At 45.0% G+C, this 20,758-nt stretch overlaps 1 protein-coding gene and 1 long non-coding RNA gene across 4 annotated transcripts in view; one reads left to right on the top strand and one right to left on the bottom strand.

The window, feature by feature from the left end:
* GRHL3 (grainyhead like transcription factor 3) overlaps positions 1–1,660 on the bottom strand; it is a 34,053-nt gene extending 32,393 nt beyond the window's left edge. Inside the window, exon 1 of one of the 2 annotated variants that reach the window (XM_006196778.4) lies at positions 1,404–1,660. In XM_006196778.4, coding sequence (XP_006196840.1) covers positions 1,404–1,420 — 17 coding nt within the window. In that variant the 5' untranslated portion in view covers positions 1,421–1,660. Of the gene's footprint in view, positions 1–402; positions 560–1,403 lie in introns of those variants that run through there. The other variant, XM_072975110.1, reaches the window with a different exon arrangement.
* LOC140700765 (uncharacterized) lies at positions 1,246–9,629 on the top strand. Of its 2 annotated transcripts, none has more exons than XR_012079402.1 (2): positions 1,246–1,583; positions 8,376–9,629. It is a non-coding gene; the product is annotated as an uncharacterized lncRNA (long non-coding RNA). The 2 variants fall into 2 exon arrangements; XR_012079403.1 differs by lacking the exon at positions 8,376–9,629 and adding an exon at positions 3,312–5,638.
* Positions 9,630–20,758: the final 11,129 nt, after the last annotated feature.

Genomic DNA, 20,758 nt, shown 5'->3' on the forward strand with positions numbered 1-20,758 from the left:
AATTGTTTTTCTGAAGTTACTGGATACCCCAACAACTCCATTAGGTATCCATATAGCCATAATTTATAGGTGAGGAAACTGACACAGATAGATAAAGTGACTTGGCCAAGGTCACACAGCTAATTAGTGACAGAGCTGGGAACTTGAACCCAAGTGTTGGCTCCACTGGCCCTATTCTTATTCCAGCTGTTAACACATTGTCAACCCCTGGGAACTCATTCAAGAGAAATCTTATGCCCAGTGACTGTACCATGAACATAGTTGGCTAACCCAAGAGAATCCAAGAGTACCATGGAATTGAGACCCACCAACTGCTCTGCCATCAAGTCGTCAAGTCTTTAAAACAATCTATTAAGGAGCAGCTAGAGAAAAAGATTGTTCAATCCGTCTCTGCTCACTCACCTCTGAGAGTGCAGGAAGAAGATAGTCTATGTTTTAGAAGCCTGGCTTCTGCCAGCTCCCCAAACCCAGGCTATAGCAGCCCAGAATCCCAGCCTCATCCCACCTTCTCTGAGGTCTGAAAGCCAAGTTGGGGACCCGTGATGAAAGGAAGCATCAGCCAGCCGGGAGTCCAAATACCAGATGTGGGCAGGAAGACACCTGCAATCATCAGGCAATAGAGATGACCTCACTGAAAACCACATCTCAGCTTCCTCAGCCTTAGAACTGCCTCTGAGTAAAATCAACCACGTTTTACTGAGTGCATCTTTAGACCTCAGCTCTGTGCTCAGCATTTTACAACCTCCATCACACTTAACTCTCTCAAGAATCCTATAGAACAGTCTTGTACCCATTTTCTAGATGAGAATAGTGAAGCTCAGACCACTTGAATGATTTGTCCAAATCAAGATCATACAACCCCTGAGGAGCAGAGCCTGGATTTGAACGTAGGTCAAGCTGACTAAAAATTGCCTCTGTTGAAGCAGCACACTGTAACCTTCCCACTTGGGACTGTTCCAGCCCAACAAACAAGTCCTTTTAGAGAAACCCGACTCTCTGCCTAAGACAGTTCTTAGAACCACCTGAGAGAAGTTCCTTTTGGCAAGAAGATAGAAAGCCTGGGTGGGATTGGGGCTGTCTGATTTCCAAGGCCCCTTCATAGTATCAGAGAGTGGTACCGAAAGCCTTCACAGTTTCAGTCCTGTGTTTCCCTGCCTGGCTCGAAACTGCTCAGCAGAGAGAGAAAGGGGAGGGGGGGACCTATTTTCCCAGGGAAACACTCAGCTCTTAGCTTGAGACGGGGCTTGCCTCAACATGTCAAAGTGAGATCGTCAGCCCATTCATTTACCCTTACAAATTGCTCTGTGAGTCTTGGCGCCGGCCTCCCTGCTCTTTCCCCTTCTAGAAACCCCATCCAGCTTCCATGCTCGGAGAGCGCCAGGCATCCACTGATGTTTACTCACTCAAGTTCATTCGACATCTTCCTGCTCCCAGGCTCCCAGGCTCCCAGGCTCGAACAATCGGCACGGGGCACCGAGGCTCTGCTGACCGCTCTTCTCTAATTCTCGCCTGACACAGACATTCCCTGCCCAGGGAAGTGTTTGATTTATGTTGAGATTTCAGCGTCGGGATTCTGCTGACAGGTAGGTTCCTGGCAGCGCTGGTGCTGATTGGCTACAGGTACAGGTGCCCGCGACAGCAGGTATACCTCAACAGGTGCAGCTGTTAACTCTTGGCCTGCCAACTTGGGGGTGGAGCTATGGGGGGGCGGCTGGGTGGAGCTGGCCAATTCCTTCCTTGGTGAGGGGGTGGGGGGTGGAGACGAGGGAGGAGGGAGGAGAGAAAAATGTTGGAAAGAAGATAGCTAGAGGAAAAGTACAGGGACAAACAGATACTTGGCTGAAGGAAATCTTGATCCCTGTTTCTTGTTAGTATCCTGGCTACCCAGGAACACCCCTCTGCACACAAATTCCTCTGGCCCCTCCTCTGCCCAGCATCAAATACTTCACAGCCACGGGGGAATTCTCAAAGGAGAGAGCAGATCTTCCCCTGTGGTTCTCTGTATAAGTTCCCATTCTTTTTTCCAGAGCTTTCCCTTTAAGATAGTGATATCTTATTTCTGAATAGTCTTTTACAGTTATTCAAGTGATTTCTTTTGACTGTCATAGGAACCCACTGTGGTAGATCTTATTATCACCACACTCCCTTCCTCCCCAACACACACACTTTACAGGTGAGGAAATGGAAGCCGGAGAGGTAATGTGACTTGCCCAAGGGCATAAGCTAGTGAGTGTCAGAGCCGAGATTGGAATCTTCAGTCATCTCACTCCAAATTTGGCTGTCCCTTTGTGCTAAAATCAGTGACCTCATTTCAACAGACATTTATTGAGCACCTGTTGTGTGCCAGGCCCTACTCTGGGTTCTAGAGAGACAGAGGCCAAAAAGACAGGGTCACTACTCTCGGAGGAGTTTACAGTCTGGTGTGTGTGTGTGTGTGTGTGTGTGTGTGTGTGTGTGTTGGTGGGAAAGTAGGGTGGGAGGCACACTTTTTATTTGTGTGATACAGATCTGAATGAGATGTGAGCAAACCACATACCTCTGGCTAGCATTGAAGGGACGGGAAAGTTGAAATCGGTCACCTCTAAAGCCTTAGCTAGCCAGTAGTCATTTCACAGAGTCTAGTAACTACTACATTCTGCATTGGAAACACAGGAGAAATCAAATGCCTGTTAGACTAGGTAATTGTAGAATAATTGCCATGAGCTGTCTTCCATAAAGAGCAAGGTTGGTAAACCCAGAAAATCCACAAACACAAACAGGAGGATGCTAGAGCTTTTTTTAGAGCTTCCACTGGGATTAATCTGAAATTAAATCTAAGCCAAAGATCTTGGTATCTTTTGTTTTTCCTCTCTCTCTCTCTCTATTCTCCCTGCACCCCCTTCCCTTCCCTTTTGGCAAATTATCTCTTTGTTCTGTCTTCCTGGGAGCCTCACCTTGGCCCACTCCTTTCTCTCTCAGGGGAAGGCGGGGTGTCAGCTACTCCTGCCAATTTGATGAGGTTTTTAAGGTAAAGTTGGAATCCAAAGGAGCCCTCTTGGGGTTTGTTCAGAACTATGGAGAGGGGGTACAGGGTTTGAGAACTGTCAGAAATTGATTTCTCACTGGAGGCTGTGTTGGGGACAGCTAAGGAGTCCTGACAAATAATAATACTAATTACTAATAAAGCCACCCTCTCAGAACAGGCCTCTCGAGCCAACCTTGTTGAAGTAGACAATCACTGTATCACACCACTGAATTTCAATTCTCTGCAAAGCCCTTACGCCTTTTGGGTATCTTTCTAATTGTTTACTGTCTGTCTCCCCTCCTTCTAGAATGTGAACCCCACAAGAGCAGAGACCTTGTGTGTGTCTTGTTCCCTGTGGAGTCTCCAGTGCCTACCACAGCGTCTGGCACGTGCTGGGCGCTCAGTGCACCGCAAGTGTCTGGCATTGCGCTAAGTCTCTGCTTACATCATCTCATCTAATCCTGACAGCAGCCCGGCGAGACAGGCACTTTTATCATCCTTGTTTTAGAGATGAGGAAACTGAGATACGAAGTGATTAAATAAGGCATTCAAGCTGCAGGTCCTGGAAGTGGTAGAGCTGGAGCTGAGATCTGACCTGAGAGCAGAGCCTGGGTACCCAGCCACGTCACAGAGGGGACTGGTGGCAGGAGGGCCATTTGGTGCCAGTTGTAACTGCAAAGCTCACTACAGCCCAAAGGATGGCACACTTGTCTGTGTAGCTGTGTGCCCACCTCCTGGAAGGCTGTGGAGTTTCTGTCAGCTGTGTTGCAACCCACAGGTAAAGGGCTGTGGGGGTGACTCATGCTGGCTGGGCTCAGGTGGAGGCTAGGATTCCAGGCAGCGTGTCTGTGCTCGCTGGGCTTTTTAAAATGGGTCCTCTCCCTCTGGATCTTGCATCTTTAATCGCCCGCACCCATCTGCAGAGATCAGCAGAGGCCCAAATCATGGGGCAGAGGGTTTCTATGTCTTCACACACGGAAGGCTCCAGAAGGCGCCCTATGGGATGGAGGGACTAGTGTCCTGGATAGGTAGGCAGGATATAAGTTTACAAGGTTACCAGACCCCGCCAGCAGGAGCTAAGCCTCCCAAGCTGGAGGCACATTCGCTCCTGCCCCTTTCCTACTCCTGTGTAGTGTGGGCAAGCCCCCTGGCTGGGCCGGGCTGTTCTCGTCCCCTTCTTGGATTGGCCCAGTTCTTGGTTTCTTGGCAAAGGATATTGAAAACAGACCAGCCAATCATATGTGACATACTAATTATATTCACAGTAATAACAGTAAATAATGATGGCTGCTATTTATTTCATGTCTATATGTTGCAGGCACAGTGCTAAGAATTACCTATGTTATCTGATAGCATTGCTCTGAGACTGACAGACGTGGGTTCAAATCCCAGCCCAGTCACTTACTGGCCATGTGATGTTGGGCAAATGCCTTAAGGTCTTTGAGCCTCAGTTTCCTCACCTATAAATGGCTATAAAAATAGTATCCTCCTCGTAGGGTTATTGTGAAGATTAAATGAGATAATGTATGTGAAATGCATTGTACTGTGCCTGGCACGTAACACTCAATAATTGTTAGGAAAAGCTTTTTATCCCCCCTCATTTATTTTTTATTTAAACCCAGTGAGGAAGCTGTTACCTCATTTTACAGATGAAGAAAGTGAGACTCAGGGGGTTAAGTGATTTGTCAACCAAAAGCTAGTAAGTGAAAGAGTTGAGATTTGAACCCTTATCTTTCTGCAGCTATTCTTGTAGAACTAGACTAAATTAGGGCTTGTCTTAGGTTCAAATTCTGCCTGACCGCTGGCCAGTTGCTAGCTGTGTGACTGGGTAAATCTATTCCCAGAGCCTCAGTTTCCCTCTCTATGAGACAAGATTAGTGAGGCACTATAAGGGTGGAGTTGCATATTAAGTCACTTAGGTGATTTGCTAGATTTTTCCAAATTACTTCTGGAAAAGAAACATGCTTCCTCCAGACATTATGATCTGCGCCCCTGGAGGATGGCACAGTTTTTCATTCCTCCCTCTGCTTTTCAGGGTCACAGCTGCCCATGAGCCACTGTCCAAAAGAGTGTAGCATTCTTGGTATGTTGGGGAGGAGTTAAGGTTGGGACCACTGAGTTAAGTAAGCACTGAGAGCCAGGGCTGCTTTGTATGTCTGTGAAGGTTATGCCCTGCACAATCACAGTGCTGCTTACAGTAGGGTCTGGCACTGTTGGACATGATGGCCCTGCTAACAGCTCTTCCTTTTCCCAGCACGTTAAGACTTCATGGTTACCCCAAACTTAATGAAAATCTGTCGATCTATATAAAAATATTGAAAGGACAAGTACCCAAATGTCAACAGTGCTACTCTGTGGGTGCCTAAATGACAGGATATTTTTTTAAGGTGTCCAAAACGTTTACTAAGCAAACTCTTACCCTCCCCCCAAGCTATGAAGGAGGGAAACACTCCAGTCCCACACCGAGGATCTGGTGCCCATAAGCCTCAGGTGAAATGACAGGATTTTAATTGTTTCCCTCCCCTCTCCTCCCCAACCAAATTTTCTGCATTGATTGTGCTTTTGTAATTAGAAGTTCTATACACAACCCCAGTTTAAATGTCACTAAACCAAAATAAATGCCCATTGTCTAAATGATCGTTGTGTCCCCATCCTTTCTGGAGTCAAGGTGGAGATAAAGATAGTAAAAATTCAGAATCTTTGCCCAGAGCTTCCCAATGAGGTGCATGAATGGAGAATGGGGGCTGTCTAAGTTTCAGGCTCTAGTCAGTGAGCTTAGGCATCAGATCTGATCTTAATTAGAATTGTTATCATTTATTGAGCACTTACTCTATGATACTTTCTTTAGATGCTTTATCACATTCCTCCCTGTAAAATGGGATCACGTAATCCATCCCAGACAGCCTTGACTCCTGGAGTGTTGGCCAGGTTACTAAAGAAGTAACTCTGGAGTCAACTGCCTGAGACTTTGGACAAGCAACTTCACTCCCTCATTGCCTAAGTTTCCTCCTCAGTGAAATGATCACTATGAGGATTAAAGGAGATAACACAGTGTCCTTAGTACATGCCAGGCACAGTTCTAGGTGCTTTATATGCATATCATGTAATTCTCTTGAGTCCTGTAAAGTAGTTATTATAATTATCCCCATTTTACAGAAAAGGAGCAGGCTCAGAGAGGTGAGGTAACCCATCTAAGGTCACTTGGCTATCTACTTAGTGACAGAGATAGGATCATATCAAGGTGTGCCTGACCCTAAGCCATGGAAACAGTCCTTTCAGCCTCCTGAGCACCTTTTGGGAACAAAGCCTGGGATGGATGGATGGTTGGATGGATGGATGGATGGATGGATGGTTAGGTAGGTAAAAGGTAAGAGGGCAGGAAGGAAGAAAAGTAGATAGGTTGGTTGATAACACTTAGAAGGTAGGAATGATTTATTACCTTCTGGACTGCAGAAACTGTACAAGGAAAAATAAATTTCACACATGGCACCTGTCCCAGGTAAATATTTGTTGAATAAATGAAAAATGAATTAATACACATAATTTACACAAGACATTCTGGGCAAATCAGCTGTTGCCTTCTACCCCCATGCCCTAGGGAAGACCTCCAAAGTTTGAATCCCTGCCCTCCTTATTAGCATATTCTTTTGGGCCAGTGACTTTGTTCTGTAAATTTCGGTTTCCTTTCATCCCTCAGTGGGGTTAGCCAGAGTATTAAAGAAGATCTCAGTGTAAAGCCAGTGGCAAGGAGGAGGTAGTAGTATCAGTGAGCACCAGCCTAGAAGAGGGTCCCCCAGCACCTGTTTCCAGCCTCAATACACAGCTTGTCACAGCACTCAGCCTTGCTTAAAAACAGCCCCTTCTATGCGTAAAGCACTTTTCAGTTTACAAAGTGTCCTTCTATACTTTATCTCTTCTGTTTAAAGCCACAGAGAGGTGGGGCAGAATGTATTATTGGCCCCATGTGATAAATAAACTGACATTTAGAGAAAGCACCCCTCCTTAAGCAAAGGAGTTTGGATTGGAACCTCGGATTTGGGATAAAGCATCACTGTAGGTACCCATTATGGGTCCTGTGGGTCCCATAATTACTATTCTGGGTATGCACCTAAAGCTCTAAGTATTTCATCAGAATATTCTTCTCTGCCCCATCACTGGACTTACGTGGAGGAAAGGCCACACACCCTACGTAGAGAATATGGCCCTGATTTGAAGGCATGAAAGGACCTGGAAGTTGTGCTCATGAAGAGGCAGGACAAGGAGTGGGCAGGCTCCAGGCCCTTTTACACTCTGTACTTTAGATTTTTATCACAGTTCTGCCAATAACACCACCTACATTCCTTCTTAGAGGTTCCTTGAACACGAGGAGTCATGGGGTCTAAAGTCATCCTGAAAGCTCCCCTTAAAAAAACCAAGAGAAAGTCTCTGAAAACCCTGGAAACAAACATGCAGTTTTTTCTTTTCTTTTCATTTATCAAGTTGATAAAAGATAAAAGAAAATGCTAACCCCTGGTGTTGGCAAGGGTGAGGGGAAACGGGCTGTCTCCTTACTGGAGGGAGTGTGAATCAGTCGAAACTTTGGCTGTAGATTTTAGCTCATCCTTTGATCTAGCAATTTCACTCATAGGAATTTAACCTAAGCAAAAAATCTGTGTGCAAAGAGTTACCTGCAAGGATATGCATCAGAGCATTGTTTATAATCTTGAAAAATTAGAAATAATATAAATACCCTTCAGCAGAGGCACAGTGAAGTAAATTAAGATACCTGGATATAAGTTAGATACTGAATCACAGTTCAAAAGGATGCTACCGAAGGCCCCTTGGCATCATGGAAGTTACTTCCTACGCTTACAGTGCAATTATTAGTGTTTAATGAGTCCTTACTGTATGTGGGACTCACTGGGCTCAGTGTTTAATCTCATTTAATCCTCACAATGACCCTGTGAAGTAAGTACTATTATCCTTACTTTACAAATGAGGAAAGTGAGGCCTAGAAGTGAAATGATTTACCCAAGGTTGTTTCCAGGGAGTCTCTGAGCTGGTCTTGAACCTAGGTCTGATTCTCTACTTTTAAATCTTTCACTTACTCTACCTTTAGTAAATTAGTCTATTCCTATTTTTGAAACTCACTTGTACGAACAGAGAAGGAACAGGAAAGATAACCCCAGAGAGTGTCATGGGTAGTGGGATCAGGGGTGATTTGTAGTTTATTTTTTTTGCTTCTCTTGTCGACATTATTTCTTCTGTTAATAGGGGGGAAAAAGAAACTATTTACAGTTATTAAACAGTAACAAGTCAGAGAAGACTTACCCTGGGCTGAGAAGGAAGAAGCGGCCAGAGTGCTGTCTGGAGATTCTTTCTCTGTTACCAGGAACCAGCCAGAACAGGAGGTGACTGGAGAGAGGAGTGCCAGGAAGAATGTAGCCTCCATCCTGGAAGGAGAGGACCCACTGGAAAGAACAGAATTCAGCTGGCTCAGCCGCAGAGGCCCACTCTTTCCAGGGACCTGAGGCCCTAGCGGGCCACCTGCTATTGTGGGCCATCACCAGCCTGCATTGTAAAGGAGCCATTAAACGAGATACTGCCCACTTCCAGATAAAAGAGAGCCTTGCCGAGAAACACCTGCTAATCCCTACCACCGCTGTGGTGAACAGACTGGAAATACACTTCCCCTCTCCTTTGCCTACCTGCAGGGTTTAAACAGGGGACTTGGGGGGCTCAGGTGAGGGTTTCCTTGAGGAACTTCAGAGGAAAAATGTCCCAGGCCTGGCTTGGACAGAGAGAGTTCTGGTACCCCAGTGCTGTACAGGAGTGTCTGGGCTCTGGGCTGCCCTCCCAGGTTAGAGTGAGGTGGGGTAGGGTGAGGCCGATGGGACGGGTGGGGTCTGCTCCAGGCTCACAGAGGTTCAAGAAGGCACAATTAACCTGTAAGATTCTTTCCTATTCCTTAAGGGTTTTCCTTCTAAGGCTGCCTCTGGTGTTTGTTTAGATCTGATCTCGCTGGAGGGAGGGGTGTGGTGGAAGGGGAACAGATTTGCTAGGGCTTTCTGGGCTCCGTACCTTCTGGGAAGGCAGAGGCCTTGTGGTCAGAGGTAAGGTGCTTGACCTTGGACCTTGGACCTTCAGGTGAATGTTTTTCTGAATCCATGGCTGTCCTGCCCAGAAGACTTTTAAGGCCCTCTATTTGGGGTTAGGTGGTCAATCCTTGGGGAAGGGAAAAGGGAATGATTTAGAAACTGTGGCCCGGAGCGGTCTAAGAACCATGTCTTGCACCAAGATCAGGCTTCTCTGGTTCTTCCCTCAGGAGGGCAGCCACTCAGAGGTCACCATCAGTTCAGCCCTCCTCACTCGCCCCTGCTCACCTTTCGGTCTACACTCTGGACGGGCTGCCTGTGCTGCCTGGGCACGTGCTATTCTGTGGCCGGCTTTCCTTCCCAGACTAGGCTCATTTATTTGGCTCTATCACCCCCACCATCCAATCTCCAATTGCTCTGGAGTCTCTTCCTCTTCACAATCTAGCTATCTGTGTTCATGCATTGTTCGTTTATTCATCAATGAATGTGGAGATTTACTTAATCATTAAAAATTACAATTGTAGCTCTCATTTTCTGAGCACTTAACCATATGCCAGACTGTACTAAGCACTTTACCTGCCCTGTCCTTAAAACTGCCCAAAAGTTTAGGTACAGTCGTCACCTCTATTTTGTAGACGTGGAAACAGGCTTAGAGAGGGGAAGTACCTTCATCAGGTCACGAAGACCCAGGGTGTTTGGTTCAAAAGCTCAACCCCTGAGCTTTCTGTTGCCAGATGATGCAGGACTCTGTACTGCAGAGCACTTGCCTCAGCACACGCACACACGCATGCACACATACACGCGCACACACGCGCGTGCACACAGGCGCACATCGTCAAGCACATCTAGTTGAGAGCTTATGTGCTGGAGATGAACTACTTGAGTTCGAATCTTGACTCTACCATTTGCTACTTGTGTGACTGGGAAGTCCCATGATCTCTATAAGCCTCAGTTTCTTCTTTAACTCCTACCTTGTAGGGTTTTAAATGAGTTAACACATGCAAAGCACTTAACACTACTCTTGTACCCTAAGCCTTGATAATGGGAGCGGTTGTTGTTATCATTAGGGATGGGCCTGTCTTGCCTTCCCAGGGAAACAGTGAATTCCTGTCGTGTCAGTTCCTTTGCTCCTGCTCCCCAGAACACCCAGCCCAGTGCTTGGTAATGGAAGTTAGTCACTGGGTTCCTCAGCCTCACAGGGAACATAAGCGTGAGTGTTCCTCTCTGCCCAGGCCCCTTTGAAATCTGAGTCACGCCTCGACAGCTCTCCCTACAGAGATATTTCCTTCAGCCTCAACCCCTTCCCCTTTCACAATAAACTCAGTCATTTGTACCCACCTAGGTCATGTGCAGATAACCACAGTATTACCTACCCATTGATGGTTTCTGGGGAAACCCCCAAGGAGATAAGAGTCTTGATAGGCAGATGACAGTGACTTGGCTCTCTAGCCAGTGGCTTTGGCTTTTTGGCCTTATTTCAACACTCCTGGTGCCTCTGAATTGACTGATGACCCAGAATAGGGCCACAATTATTTCACTTGGCTGCCCTTGGACTAAGGGACAACTCAGACAGCCCCGTCTGGATAGGACAAGCTTGGGAGCTTATGTTTCACTCTCTCCCACTCTCCAGTCCCTGGGGGTTCCCCGAAGCCCGTGAGGTGGTTTGGGGGTATTGAAAGTTAAGGCTCTCAACTTAAAAAACTTATATTACCTTAGACAGTTTAGTGTTAATGATGACAAGCTTCAGGTCTCTAGACCCCCTAGACCCAGGTTTGAAACCTGGCTCAGCTTTTTGTTCACTGAGCTTCATAACTTGTTCCCTGAGTCTGTTTCCTCATCTGTAAAATGGGAATAATAGCATTTACTTCATAGGGTGGTGGTTATGAGGAGAAGCTGCATGTGAAGCACTTACTGTAGTGCCCGGCACAGTTTTTACCAGTGCTGTCGTTATACAGTGGGAGAGCATACTAGAGTCAAGAGATCCAGGGATCTGAGTTCCAGCTCTGCTGCTCTTTGGCTGTATCAACCTTAAGCAAGTTAACTCCCTTCTCTGAGCTACAGTTTCTTCAACTGTGAAATGAAAGGTTTGGGTTTGAAGTTCACTTAGGTTCCTTCTAGCTATTTAAGAACTGTGACTTTGAAGGTATCCCAGAAGGAAAGAAGAATTGGTACCAGCAGCTTTTATCTGCCAGGATGACATTTCACAAATCCCAGGACCTTGACACCACCTTCAAAAACCACCCCATCCAGCAGCCTCTAGGCCGAACCTTCTCAACCCAAGGAACTGTTTGAAAGACCCCAAGATGTTTCTGGAGCCACAGCCAGGCCTCTGGGAAGAAAACAAAGCCCATATCACAATGAACCGCATCGCAAGAACCAGCCAGCCCCCCGACATCCTACCCCAGGATTTTACCCTTTGGTGCCTTGGGCAAGAGTCACCCTTCACTTCACCAGAATGGATTAGTTTATGACAAGGGAGGGATGTTTCCTTTGGAGCCTGGGAATGTTCTGATCTGTTGTAAAATAGGCCCCACCAGGGAGATAGAAGGGTTTCTGTCTTTCTTTCCTTTTTTTTTTTTTTTTTTTTTTTTTTGGTCTGGTGACCTCTGACACTACCCCCCTTCCTGGCCCACCAGTCTGAGTCACCCCAGCAGGAGACAAATGCTAGAAATAGAGGAGGTGTTCAGCATCCCTAAGAACAAGAGTTCTTCCCCAGTGAGTCCCACTGAGTTATTCTTATGCCCGGCCCTGTTTGAACCCCGAGGGAGATGAGATGGGTGGGATTTGCAGAAAATGAAAAGCAATTGACTTCAACTAGTTCTACCAGTTTTTACCCTCTACAGTAAAACATCACTTAACCATTTTAACGTAACAAATTTCCCTTTACAGAGACATTGGGCTTTAGAGGAGTTTATTGGTGGTAACTAACAAACAGAGATACCTTTTATGAAGTGCTTCTTGCCCAACATTGTGCCAAACATCTTATACACATTATCTTACTTTTAAAAAAGCATTGCATTCACTGTGGGGGAAAAATATGATTTTAAATTTTCAGGTGGGAAAATGGAGGCCCAGAGAAGTAAAGTGATTCGCTCAGAGTAAGTGGTGGGGCTGGGACATGAACCCGGGGCCAGTGTTACTTCGGAACAAAGCTGCCGCTGTGATTTCATGTGCAAATTTTAGTGAAGCCTTGTTGGTGAAGCTCTGCCCACCTTTCATGAACACTCAGACTCTGTTTTCTGGAAAACCCACCTGGTCATCTTTTATGGCTGGAAGAGCTGGAGCCCACTGAGGGGAGGTGACTTGTCTGAGCCAAACATGAAGGAGGCAGAACTCGGGGCTCCTCTCTCCTCTGTGGGAAAGAGGCTGGTTCTAGGGACAGATACTGTGATGGGCAGTGTTTCCCAATCACTGGCATGTCCAGTGCCCAGTAATCATGGACTTTTTCCTCCTGTCCAGCAAATGCAAGGTCCAGACGCAGCCAGTTTTTTTTTTTTTTTTAATGGAGGTGCTAGGGACAGAACCCAGGACCTCTTGCATGCTAAGCATGCACTGTACCACTGAGCTATATCGTCCCCCGCAGCCAGTTTTGAAGATAAAGTTTCTGTAAGAACTCTGCAATGTGAATATCCTTTCCAGGCTCCAAAATAGCCCTGAGCCAGTTCCTTTTCTAGCTGGGAAGTTTCTTTCCTTTTCCTATTTCTGTGTAACTGCTAAGCCCAGCTCAAGCCCACTTCCTTCCCTCCTTTCCCTGTACCTTCCTGAGGAAGTAGCTCCCTCTTCTTCACAGCTGCAGGCTCTACCCTGCTCTGGCCCTACCTTCTTGTGCAGTCCATAACTCTCCTGGACACAACCTGCTTCTGAATTCTCTGAAGTCATGTCAGAGGATTTGTTAGCTGTTACCCTGAGCCTCGAAAGCTCTCCCTACAGAGATATTTCCTTCATTCTCAACCCCCTATTTTGTTTGTTTTTTCAGCCCAGGGTTTCCCAAACTGAGATGACCAAAAACCATCTCCCCTCATCTCTACCATATACCCATCACAACCCATAGAACCAGTGATCCACTGTGCAACACAGAGAAATGCTACCCCCAGCCCTCCACCAAAGTATAAAACTGACCTTCCTATTTCTCTGGGCTAATTTCACATGCACAATAAGGCACTGTCTGCTCAGCAGGGGCTTCAGGAAATAACATAATCGATGGGGATGAAGATTTTCTTAACAGGATTTGATGAGGTTGGTACTTCCAAGAAAAAGTCAAGGATTTTCCAGAATTGGGGATGAGGAGGAGTAGAATTTGAAACAACCAACAAACAGGGTTTACCAAACTTTTATTTACTTCCTATCCCAGGGACCAAAGCCAGGGATGGAATGTAATGGAGAATAATCAAAGTCCAAAGCCCAATACCAGATAAATACTTTTTGGGTGAATGAATGAATGAATGAACAGGCTGTTTGGTTAAAAAGCTGGGAGACTGTGAATAAGTGAATGCTTGCATGAATGAGTGAGTGATCAAATCACTGGTCTCCTGGCCTCCAGACTCTTCCTACTCCATTTATGCTACCTGCTGTGTATATATGATCTCAAAATTCAGACCTCATCAGTCCACCTTTCTGTCCAGGAATCCTAGGTGACTCCCTGCTTCCTTCAGGATAAAGTCCATGTGCCTTGACCTGGCATTTAAAACCCTGGAAAACAAAACTTCAACCTACCTTTTCATCCTTCTTACTCACGATTCACCATTGAGTACCCCTTATTCTAGTCACACCACCTCCCCAAATACACTTGATGTGTGTCTCCCTTCCTGCCTTTTCTAAAGCTATTCTTTTTTGCCTCAGCTTTCCTTTCCTGCCCCCACTGTTACTTATTCACTCCCAGCAATGCTTTGAGGCTCAGTTCGGAACCTACCACCTATATTAAATGAAAGAAGCCAGACACAAAAAGAGGACATTATGAACGATTCCGTTTATACGAAGATCAAAAATAGACAAAACTAATCTGTTATGAAAAAACAGTCAGAGTGATGGTTGCCTTTGGAGAGTAGGGACTGATTGGAAGGGATACAAACGGGCTCTTTGGGGTGTGAAAATATTCTATATCTTGATTCCAACGGTGTTTATATGAGTGTATACATTTGTCAAAATTCATCGAATTACACATTTAAGATCTGTGCATTTCCTTGTATTGTAAATTTAATCTAAAAACAAAATTCTTACAAGTGCACTTAGATCTCCCTGGCCAGAATCCACTCCTTTGTCCATTATTCTCTCAAAGCATGTTGTCTGTCCTGGCACACACCGCTTAGCACAGACAGCCTTCCATGAGAATTAGTCATGTACGTGTCTGTTTGCTTCCCACAGCAAGTACTCAGCAAACGTTCGAGAGATTGAGTTGAGGCCAGATTCATAAAAATAAAGAGCAACAACAGTTATTGTGTATTAAGCACCTACTGTGTATGCTAAATTCCTTACACATATTTAATTATATATATGCATGTGCTTACACATGTATGTATATGTACACACACACACATAACCCCATGAGATAAATACAGAGTAGCTATTAAGTCTGAAAACAGAAAAACATGAGAAACAAATGTAACTGGTTTAGTTATATTACAACTATATTATATTATAATACAAATTAATAGTGCAAATTAATAGTGTCTTTGTTTCCAAACTTCGTGGTCACTGTGTGATTGTGTGCGTGTGTGTATGTCTTAGTATTATCAGTCTCCATTTTACACTGAGAATACTGAGGCCTAAGGTCATATAAACCTGGAGTGCTGGAAACAGAATGCAAACCCAGGACTGCCCGATCTCAATGCCATTAGGCTGGACTGCCTCCAAAGTGGCATCCATGAATCCAGGAGAAATGTGAGATCTTTCTGGCCAAGAGACTTGGAAACATCAGATTCCCTGAAATTGAAAAGTGTATGTGAAGTGTGTGTGTGTGTGTGTGTGTGTGTTTCCTGAGAAATGTAAAGGCTTTGAGGGGCTCCCACAGCTCCAGGAAGGGGGCCCTTAGCAAGAGGAAGACTTGGGTTTTCACCATTCACCGACTTCACCATTTGTCAGCTACTTGGCATGACCTTGGGCAAGTTATTTAATATCACCTAGCATGGGTTCTCCCACCTTCAAGATTAGTGTAACACTAGTGCCTACCTCTTGGCTCTTAAAAGAGGATTCATGCAGTGCGACAATGCAGCATGTGTAAGTTCTCAGTAAATGTTTGTTGTTTTTATTATTTTCATCATTTTGCTGTTTTTACTATGATTATAAATCCCTGCCTCCTCCTCCTCCTCCCGCCCACCCCCTATCGGTTTGTTGGCCTGCTCCCCACCCCTCTCTTTTTTTGGAAGGTGGAAACGCAGGATATATTCCTCTACGAGCAGTTGTGGCAGATAATTTCATTAAGAACACTTATCACAGCAGCCAGTCAGCCCAAGGAGTGAAAAAAGAGTCAGCTAACTCCCCTGAGGGTGGTAACCCTAGGGAATCCCTAGCTGATTTGAGACAAAAAAGAATCTCTCCTTTGTTTTTTAAGAAACTTTGCCACCTGCTTTGGTCTTCTTGCCTAACTCTTTCTGAAATGGATTGGGGCCTGATGAGTGGGGCCACCGTGACCTGTGTGCCCACCTTTGAATTGCAGGTGAAGTCCAGGCCTTGGAATTCAGGGGCTGATGGAAGACTAAAGCCCACCAGCTGGAACCTTGTGCTTTGGGATCCTGCCTGAGGGGACTGGCTGTGGATGAGGTCCCTCCCATGGGAGTTCTAATGATCAGATCTTAGGGTTTTCTGCCCTTAGCTTGAAATAGCCCTTTGGCAGGTGGAGGACTTGCCAGGGAAACACCCTCTCTCCAGGTCAAGCTTTTGGTCCTTTCGATCTGTAGAATTCAACAGGCCAGTGTTATTTGAAATAAAATAATGATTTTTCTTTTCTCAAAAGCAACCCATGGTCATTGAGAGGGGGGAAAAATGAAAATACAGATAAATATAGTGAAGAAAATAATTAAATATCGATAACTTTCCACACAAAGAGAATCACTGTTGTTCTTCCCTACCCTGTACTCTGCTTAGAGGAAGGCCATTGCCCTGTGATTAAATGCACAGCCTCTCCAACTGGACTCTAATCCTAGCTATATATATGTGGGCCAGTCTCTTTAACTCTCTGGGCCTCATTTCCTCAATTGTAAAATGATAATAAAAAAGAGCACCTATGATACTAAAACAATTATTTTTATTTTAACAATTTTTTCAAAGAGAACATCTATGTCATTAGGGTTGAAATAATGCCTAAAAGTGACTCAACAAATGTTAGCTCTTATAATGTGTGCTCTTACCCCAAAATGCCTTCACACCATAGATGCTGTTTGTAACCTGCTTTCTTCTTTCCATTAGACAACAGTGGGACTTTCTTTCCAACCTCACATATCCCATGATGACCTTTGTATGGAAGACCCAGCCTCATTTATCAGTCCCCCATTGACAGACAGTCAGGTTATATCCAGCATTTCATTATTATAAACAGTGCTGTATGAGTATAACTGTGACTAAATCTTTGTGCCCAGCCATAATTATTTCCTTGTGGCCAATTTCAAGATGTGGAAATGCAGGGGCTTTTAGGGTAGGCACAATTTTATGATTTTTTGATTCCGGTTACCAAACAGCCCTCCAGAAAGTTGTACCGAGTTCCTTTCCTACCAGCAAGGAATGAGAGTGGCTGTTTTCCTGTACCATCACCAACACTGGATTTTATCATTTTTGTCCATCTATAAGCAATTATTCTTGAGCAAGAGGATTTCTCCTGTCTGTCTGATTCAACCGGGAACTCCCAGAGGGGAGAGCAGGGAGGTAGTTCCTTCTTCTCCGTGTAGCTCCCGTGCCTAGTACATGTTCTGCTCACAATAAACAAGCAGGAAGTGTCTGAACTGAGTCTCAGAAGACAGAATGACTTCAAGTACCCCGAACAGCCAATTCTTATTAAATGCAAAACCTAACAACTAAGAATTGTACCCGGATGAAATTCAGAGACTAGGCACAGAGGAAGGCAAAGGACTTCCGGAAGCACTGCCCTGATATCCCTATATTAATCAGCCCGGTGATAAGTTCTGAGATCAGCCTGGGCTGGGCTACTTACCTGCCAGCAGATTTGCATGCGTAACTTGAGATCTACTCCAGTTTCAAATACCTAGGGGAGCTCTGAGCCAGGATACTCGGGTTTCACGCTGTCACCATTTCGGTGGTGGCCCAGGATGCATCACCTCATCCTTCTGGGCTTGGTGTCCCTATCTCCGCAGCTGTTTAGTGGGGAGCTTTCTAGTGTTTCCCCCAGAGGTATTTTTAATAGTCGTGGAATTCTGCCTCCCTCTCCCTTCCAACCTTAATTGAGGATTTATTATGCCTCCTTATCCATGCTGGCACGTATATAAGGAAACAAGACTTTTGAGCTGGGCATTCTGGGTTCAAAACCCTTGCTCTGAATTTGGGCAGTGGGACTAATAAGGCGTGCCTTAGAGAGTTTGGTGGGAAGATTAAGTAAACTCCTCTGTGCAAAGCACTTAAGACAGTGTTTGATACATAGTGAGCATCAAGTGTCTGCAATGACTGTCTGATTTAAACCTTTAAAGACGGGGAGGTGAGGAAAGCAGAGAAGTTACACAGCCGGTAAGGATAAAGCCAGGATTAAGCACATGTCTGTCTAACTCAGGACTCTTTTCAGAACCCTTAAATGCTAAAGCTGGAAAACACCTTCTAGATCATCTAACCCAGTTCCCTTATCTGACAAGGCCCAGAGAGTGGAAGGGACTTGCTCAAGGACACACAGCAAGGTAGTGACAGAGCAGGGCCTGGGCTCCAGCCTCCCAATGGCTGCTGCTCAGGAGCCAGCCTGCTGGTGCCCAGAGGAAAGAAGCCTTGGCCATCGCTGCCCTTGTTCCCAGGCGAGAACAGGAACCCAGGTGCCTGTGGGGACTTGAGCCACTCTGCAACCCGGCACAGGCCAGGAGCCAAGAGAAGCCATTGTTGTCACTGGCCTCTGCAATTAACCCTTTTGTCCCATAATTCCCATGCTAGATCCCCTCCCAGGGGACGATCATCCACCAGCTCCCGCCTGGACTTGTCCTCTCTGCAGCTCCCCTCGGTACCAAGGCAGAGTGACTCCAAGAGGGCAGCTCCTGGTGTGGGGCTGAACCCCACTCCTCATTTCAGACCCACCACTGGGCAGGGGTCTCTGAAGGGCCAGATCCTGGGGGACGGGCCCCTGCCTCCCCCTCAACAGTTCATACCTCCGCTGCCTTGTTCTGAGGCTCTCTTTTTTAAAAAATGATATATATTACTTAACCCAACATATAAAAAATGTTATTTCAATGTGTTGTCAGTATAAATAAAGTATTCATAAGTGATCTTATTTCTTTTTTTTTGTACAAGTCTTTGAAATCTGGCATATGTTTTACACTTACAACACATCTCAAATTGGATGCTACATTTTCAAGAGCTAGTAGCCAAAAAGTGGAAACAACCTAAATGTCCATCAACTGGTGAACAAATAAACAAAAGTTGGTACATTTATACAGTGGACTATTATTCAGCCATAAAGAGGAATGAAGTACAACACGAGGAAACCGTATGAAAACATATGCTAAGGGAAGGAAATCAGACACGAAAGATCATATTTTGTATGATTCCATTTGTATGAAATGTCCAGAATAGGCAAATACATAGATACAGAAGGTAGATTGTGGTTGTCAGGGGCTGGGAGTTGGGGGATGGTGAAATGACTGCTCGTAAGTATGGTATTTCTTTTTGGGGTGATGAAATGTTCTAGAATCAGTGGTGATGGCTGCATAAACTTGTGAATATACAAACAGTCACTGCGTTGTATACTTTAAAATGGTGACTCTAATGGTATAGGAATTATATCTCAGTTTTTAAAATTAATGATACAATACATTAAAAACAAAATGAAGTCCTACCGAAACAATAAAATTGTCTTTAACAAGAAAATACTTCACACTGATTCAGTTTCCACGTTTAAATGTAAATTAATGAAAATTAAATAAAGTTTAAAATTCAGTTCCACCATTACAGTAGCCACATTTCAAGTCCCCACAGTTGCACGTGACAGGGCTACCCTACTGGACAGTGCAGCTCTGACCACATGAGGCTCTGAGTGGCCATCCTTGGTCATCCTTGCCCTGGTAAATTCTGAAGGAACCAAAGGCAGATTGGTACTAAGACACTGAGGTGACTGAATGAAGCTATGAGAGCACACACATCCTTTTTTTCCCCAATAATGATGCAAAATCCTATCAATTTTATCATTCCTTTCCAACAATAGGTCCATCCTACAGGTGAGGAGATCCATAGAATGTCAAAACCAGGAGGAATCTTTGAGATAACCCATTTTTTAAAAATTTACATAAAGTACACTTCACTCTTTGTGGTGTCCAGTTCTGTAGGGGTTTTGATGAATGCAAAATGTCATGTGTCCTCCATCACAGTCAAGACACAGAGCAGTTCTAACACTCCCCCAGTTCCCTCATGCTGCGCAGTTATTGTTTTAAGCTTCCATTTCTACAGCGTGCGACAGCTTTCCACTTAATCCCCTCAACAGCCCGACATGGTGGGCACTCGGATCTCCTGGGCTCAAGGCCACTCAGCTGTTAGTGGCAGCACTAGGATGTGACCCAGATCCACCAGCTCCAAAGTTCATGTTCTTAACTACAGTTTTCCAAGATTCACTCATTTTTGTTAGATTTTATTTTTTATTGAAGGTATTTGGTATTTCTTTTTATTGATTTTATTTTTTATTTACAGTGTTCGTTTCTGGTGTATAGCAAAGCAATTCAGTTATATATATATATATATGTATTTTTTATGTTCTTTTCCATTATAGCTTATAATGAGAAATTGAATATAGTTCCCTGTGCTCTACAGTAGGTCCTTGTTGTTTATCTATTTTATATGTAGTAACATTTTATTACTATTTTTATATTACTTATTATCCCTCCCCCTACCTTTCCCCTTTGCTAACCATAGTTTATTTTCTATGTCTGTGAATCTACTTCTGGTTTGTAAATAAAATGTGTATCTTTTTTTAGATTCCACATATAAATGATATCATATGATATTTGTCTTTCTCTGACTTACTTCAATTAATAAGACTCACTCATTTTTCTGAGTGCCCACTGTGGACCTGCTATTCATTCGAATACTCTCACCCAGCCCTCCCCCTCACACAAGCCTTCCTTGGGGTGAATGTAATTTCCTGGGAGGCTGCCTCCCTCTGAAGCTGTGGGAGCCTCTTATCTGAATCAGGGCAGCAGCCCCATGGGAGCACCGGGCCACTTGGAAGGCCCTCCTCGCAGTCGGTGGTTCTTGGTGCCGGTGGGTGGAAGGGAGGCACAGGAGAACCTCCGAGGAGCAATGCCCTGCAGAGCTGACCCCTGCCTGGAGGCCTGGGGGCCTGGGGGCCCGGGGTATCTCTCCCCATCCCATGGGAACCACCATCTGGGGTTTCAAAGTCAGCTTTCAGGTTTCATCAACCACAAATGTTTTACTCCCAAATGGCCTGTTGTCATCTCCTGATCTTCTAGCTTTTTTTTTTTTTTTTTAAATAAACTCATCTCCTTCCTTTAAGTGGGATGATGCCAAGATTTTCCAGACTTAACCCCTGGTG

The sequence above is a fragment of the Vicugna pacos genome, chromosome 13 (assembly GCF_048564905.1).
Source record: "Vicugna pacos chromosome 13, VicPac4, whole genome shotgun sequence".
Classification (NCBI taxonomy): domain Eukaryota; kingdom Metazoa; phylum Chordata; class Mammalia; order Artiodactyla; family Camelidae; genus Vicugna; species Vicugna pacos.